The sequence below is a fragment of the Penaeus monodon genome, unplaced genomic scaffold, assembly GCF_015228065.2.
Source record: "Penaeus monodon isolate SGIC_2016 unplaced genomic scaffold, NSTDA_Pmon_1 PmonScaffold_17664, whole genome shotgun sequence".
Taxonomy (NCBI): Eukaryota; Metazoa; Arthropoda; class Malacostraca; order Decapoda; family Penaeidae; genus Penaeus; species Penaeus monodon.
This window is the reverse complement of record NW_023647111.1, coordinates 1,266-7,379: the sequence shown is the minus strand read 5'-3', so window position 1 is coordinate 7,379 and position 6,114 is coordinate 1,266. Positions and strand designations below refer to the sequence as shown.

The 6,114-nt window shown below is 36.3% G+C and overlaps 1 protein-coding gene across 1 annotated transcript; it reads right to left on the bottom strand.

Annotated features, from left to right (window-relative positions):
- Nucleotides 1–76: 76 nt before the first annotated feature.
- Nucleotides 77–4,962, bottom strand: LOC119569660. Its single transcript, XM_037917723.1, has 3 exons — nucleotides 4,957–4,962; nucleotides 4,662–4,792; nucleotides 77–1,523 (listed from the first exon to the last, which is right to left on the bottom strand). The coding sequence occupies exons 1-3, from the start codon at nucleotides 4,960–4,962 to the stop codon at nucleotides 77–79; spliced, it is 1,584 nt and encodes a 527-aa protein (XP_037773651.1).
- Nucleotides 4,963–6,114: the final 1,152 nt, after the last annotated feature.

Here is a 6,114-nt window from a genome sequence, read left to right as displayed (position 1 = left end):
TGTAACAGATTTCCCCTTTTCAACATGAAATTTTCTTGATTCCATTGTCTTCCCACTTAGAAATTGTGCCTACTACTTATTCCCCTTTCAACTGATGTCCCAATCTTTTGAACCTTGTTTCCCAATCAGTCATGCTCTTTTGCATTTCCTTGACCCATAATATTTCTGCATCTGTAATCCCTTGAACTGTGGGGGTTCTTAGAATGCCTTTGAAAGACTTGTATTTGAATACATTCATTACCCTACATGTAACTCTCAGCAATTTGTAGTAGTCACTATACCTATTAACATCCATTAATTGTATACCACAATTCTCATGACTTGCATTATTAACCGTCATGGTAATACCAATTCTGTCAGTTAACTCATCCTCACAAGTTTGCCTGATGGGCCATCTATTAGTTGGTAAAGTTAAAAACTTGGGTCCATTTTGCCAGTCAGATTCTCTTCCAATTTTCTCTGGTTTGCATGGTCTAGAGGTCATGTCTGCGATATTCTGTGTTGAATCGACCCACCACCATTCCTTTGGGTCGGTCTTGATTTGTATCTCTGCTATGCGTACTGCAACAAAGGTATTGAATCCGTGACTCTCCTTTTGGATTTGTGATCTTACAATTGATGAGTCAACTATGTGGTAAATTGCCTCAAACTTCCATGTAAACTCCTTTAATATAGATTCTCTTAGTCTAGCAGCCATAAGAGCTGCACATAGTTCTAACCTAGGAATGGACATTTGCTTCATTGGTGCAATCTTATTTCTAGCTGCTATCAGATGTGACTCAAATTCATGTTCACCAGTTTGCCACCTCACATATGCACAAGCTCCGTATGCTTGCATGCTACCATCCGAAAATATTATTAGGCTTGGTTTACCAACTACATTAGATGGTATCAAGGATCTTCTAAAAGTCAATCTCTCTAACTCATACAATTCCTTGAAAAACATCTTCCATTCCTTAACCATGGAAATATCAAGTGGATCATCCCACTTGATTCCGCCATCTTTCGATTCACTTCTGGAAATCACGAGCCTCATCAAAATTTTCGCTTTGAGCAATACTGGTACAGCAAACCCTAATGGATCATATATGGAAGCAATTTGACTCAATATCATTCTGCGTGTCAAATGTTCTGGAAATTTATCATCAATTTCATCTGAATTTAAATTCGGACCACTTCTGACCTTTCTTATTCTTGAAGAAAAATTAAGTTTTACGGTGAAGAAAAAATGATCATCCAACGGGTTCCATTTCAATCCTAAGATCTTCTCATGGTCAGATTTTATCACATTGACCTTGCTGCTTTCATAATGCCCACTGACAATCCAATGTTTAACTCTGAAACTTCCCTGACACAATATCTTCTCCGCATCCTGTATTAACTTGAATGCATTCTCAACAGTATCAGTAGAATACAGTATGTCATCAACATAAGTATTGTTAATAATCATATCTTGCACATCCGGATATTCTTTGCCAAATTTCTCTACAGTGCGTCTCAATGCTAGGGGAGCTAGGGTCCCACTGGGTTTATTTTCCAAACGTTACTGGGGAAGAGCATACTGATCGGGGTGGGTCTTTTGTCTTCCAAATCCCTCCAAAAAAAACCCTTTTGGGGAAATTTTCATCCTTGTGCTGAGCTTAAAACAGTATGATAAAATTTAGCTATTTCCCCTGCTAATTTTATATTATTCTTTTAAAACCAAAACCAAAACTCCCATAAAGCTTTTCAGGAAATCCCCCCCTTTTCCCCAGAAATCTTTAAAATTTTCCCCCCATATTGGACGCAGAAAAATTTAAAAGACAAGGGTTTTGGATTTTGGTTTTTTTTGGGTTTCCCAATACTTCTGATGAGGGAATATAATAAACTTGGACCCTTGTTTCTTGAAATCTCTTCCCTTTTTTAATTTTCCCTCGCCACCCCCCTATAAATAAATATCTTCTATCTCCCTTTTGATATTTTCTTTGGAAATATTCTTTGGCCAAGTTTTTTAAATCAAATTCTCTGTTTGTTTTTAAAATTCTAGATTAGCTATTTTAATTTTTATCTTTCAAATGTTTGGGGATCCCCTTTACCCATGAAATTTTACTACCCAGCATTTTTGCCTTAATTATATAAAAACCCTTTCCCTAAATAAAAGGGCTATTTTCTCTTTCTTCCTTTAAAAACTTATGCAATTAGGTTCGGGAAACACCCTTTCGCCCACATACACTTTTTTAAAATGTGGCTTACATTTTTTTTCCCAAATTTCCCCCCAAATGGCAAAGAATTTTTTCCAAATTTTAGTCTTTAAAAAGCTATCTGTTAAACCCCTATTTTAATTTTGCTTAAAATCTACGAGCTGACGGGTTTATGAGTTTTTTAAACAAGTATATGATTGCTGTTTTGGGAAAATCCTTTTTTGGAGTTTTTTCATGTTACCTCAAATGCTAAACCCCAAAATTTTTTTTCCCCAGAAAGGGGGAAACCCCTCATTTGTGTTCAAAACCCTTTGGGCTTTTTTTTCCAAAACAACCCTGTCCGATGAGCAAAAAAATTTTCCCCAAATATGGGAGATCCATTTCCCAAAAAGTTCAGATTCTTGTAAAAGGGGGTTCAGGAAATTTTGGGACAAATCAACCCTTTTTAAACTTTGGAAATATTTCATTAATCCCAACAGCATCCACTTTCCCAAAAATTTTACCATTCTTATCATTTTAATGGTACACAGTATTTTTTAAACTTGTTTGAATTCAATTGTGTTCCCTACCTTGACCAAAAGAAAAATTTTAAAAACCCTTTCCCCACTCAAACCTAACTTTTTGGGCCATCCTATGGGGAATTAAAAAAGATCGAACCGGGATCCCAAAATTTACGGGTGACGGGCGGGTTTTTTACTAGCACGAAACTAATTTTTTAAAAAGGGGTTTTTTTGCCCTCTTCTCCATTATTTGCTTTGGGTGAAAAAATGTTTTTTATTCTGTCTTGATGAAAAAGGGGATGTTTGTTTCCCAAATTACATGGCCCTTGGCTTAAATTTGACTAAAACCCACCAATTTCCCTACTTTACACCACGTGCTAAATAAATATCCTTTAAAACCACCTAAAAAAATATACCTTCTTTTTAATCATTTTCAAATCTTTTTTTTGCTATTACACCCTTAATTTTAAAAACAATTTTTTTATCTCATGACTTCTGAATTGTGTAAAAACCGTAATTATATTTTTTCCCCTTTTGCATTTAATACCCTTTATACTTAAAATTAAATTCAATGCATGCCCAAAAAATTCTTATTCTTGCTCTGTTGTTCTTCTTTAAAATTTTTTTATCATTTAAACCAACTCTGACCCCGAATTTTTTTTTTCGAAAACTTTTTCAAATGATGAAAAGGCAAATACTTCACTGTACTAGTTTTTTACATTTGAATTCATGTTTTCCCAAAAACCTTTCCCTTTCTTTCGGCAAGAAACCAAATAGCCCCGGAAAAACAATTCCCCAGTGCCCGGATATCATTTTTGTTTTAAAATTACCCATTCTTTTTTTGGAGTAAAAAGGCAAAATTTTTCTCAATAGGCTAAAAACATTAGCTGTATTTAGTTAAATCAGATAGATTTCCCCTTTTTAAATCAAACCCCAACATTGTTCAACCTGATCAACCATTTTACAAAACCCCTTTTGTATCCCCATCTGATATTTCCTCAGAGATTTGGGGATCACTTATCCCAAATCTACAATTTTTTTTTGGGTTACCAAATTTTTAAACCAACCCCTTAAACATTTCATCATAATTACCCTCCGAGCCCTTTTTTTGTTCCGGGGGGCCCTTCCCCCCCCTAAACACATTTTGAGTGCTTTGGATCAAACACCATATTCACTTTGGGAAACCAAAATTCTTATAACCCCCTTTTAAAAGTTTGGATACTCTCTTTTAAATTTCCTTCAAAAATTGGGAGGGTTAAAATTTTTTAAACCTTTAAACCTTTTGGGTTTTTCCTTTTTCCCCTTTTTTCATTTTTTGTCATGAAAAATCTTGCCACAATCATTTTTAATCTTTACTATCCCAAAAATTATTGTTCCCGCCTCCTTTTCCCCCGGTTTTTATCTTTTAATTTTTCCTCATTATCAGATTTAAATTTTTATCAGTTCATCCCTTCTTTACCCTCTAAAACCCTTAAAAGTCTCATTACTTCCCTAATTAAACTTCAACATTAAAACATTTTATCACCCCTGTCCCAAATTTCCCTTTTTTACATAAAGTTTCCTTCCGGGGGGAACTTTCCTTTAGCCGTTCCCCCCTTTTCTTGAGGCGTTGAGGTCCCCCTTTCACACCCATGGCGATGAAGTTGTGAGGGAGTCAAGGGGGAAAAAAAAAAGCCATCAGCTGCAACCCGGGCCCTTTTTTTGGAGCAAAGTTTCAACCGAAATAAAATTCCCGGTAAAACAATTGGGATTTTAAAAACATTCAAATTTCAAAATAAATGTTTTTGTAACTAAAAAAAATTTTCCTATTTTTTCGTAAAAAATAACAGCATTAATGAATTACTTGGGGAACAAAAAAAATCCAAGTAACAATGAAAAAATTTTTCACAATACTAAAAAAATGTAAGGGGGGCACTACACATACGTGCGACGGGAAAAAATAATCGCCTAAAAAATATCACAAATAAATCCCTAATTGTACATTTTCATTGGGGAAATCACTTCAAGGCCACATATCACAATCCATGATTCCCAGTAGTCTACCGTCTCACGTATAATTAGCTCAGTTACGGCACCAAATCCAATCCACAGCCCATTGGAACATAACACTGACTGAAACGCATATGAAAAAGTTAAACACTCCAAATTATCGCGCCGACACGAAACGACGCCAAACAACAAACTCATGTTCCGTGTATTTATCAATCTTAATGAGGATTGATACATATTCTGATATGAATGTGAAACCACCTCAATATGCCCCCTTAACACCATACCTTCATGAGCGTAAAGACTGCTGCCCACAATAACATATATGCCACTTTCTAGTGAAAGGTTCGACAACCACATAATAACTTCCCTTGCGAAGTGGATTTACACACGATTTCCACGCTAGGCCTCAACCGCCACAGCAACGTCATCGTGGGCTCTGCGGTGTAAACAAAAAACATTCGAGATGCGAAATGCCGCAAAATCCTCACCCGTAATTATCAAATACAACAAAATATTTCTATTATTATATTCAATATACCTTCCATACTTATGATACAATCTACTAAAGTATTCTTCATGTATTATGAACGAAAGCTCACTAATCGAAATTAGTTTTTTTTTCAAAAAAAAAAAAAAAAAAAAGAAAACATTCATATGTGTGTGTGGCGGTAGTGTGTCCTGTGGTTTTTGTTTGTGTGGCACAGTTGTTTGATTTATAACACATGTGTGTATGTACTATATATATACTATACTCTAGTATATATATATATATATATATATATGAAATTATATAGTAATATTTATATAGATAAACGTCTAATACACTACGCACACGTACAATGGCACACACACACAAACACACACACACACACACACACACACACACACACACACCACAGACACACACAACACACACACGCACGCTACGCACGCGACCGCACACACCACACACACACCACACACCACACACCCACACACACCACACACACACACACACAAACACTTCACACACACATTATACACAAATTCACATGCAATCAAAACCAAATCCACACAGACACACAAAAGCACGCACGCACGCCACACACACACACACACACCGCACATACAAACACACACACCACACACCACACACACACAAACACACACACGAATATAATATTAAGATACACACACAAACACACCACCCCAAACACACACACACACACACACACAACGAAACACACACACAAACACAAACCACACACACACACACAAACACACAAACACAACACACACACACACCGCACACGCCACACGCACACACGCACCTATATTACATGGATACAGTAATATATATCATGTTGTGCGAATCTTGTGGTCGTGTGGTGTGTTCGTGTGTAGTGTGTCGAGGTGTAGTGTGTGTACCGATGGTCGTCGTGCGTGTGCTAAGCTTGTGTGTG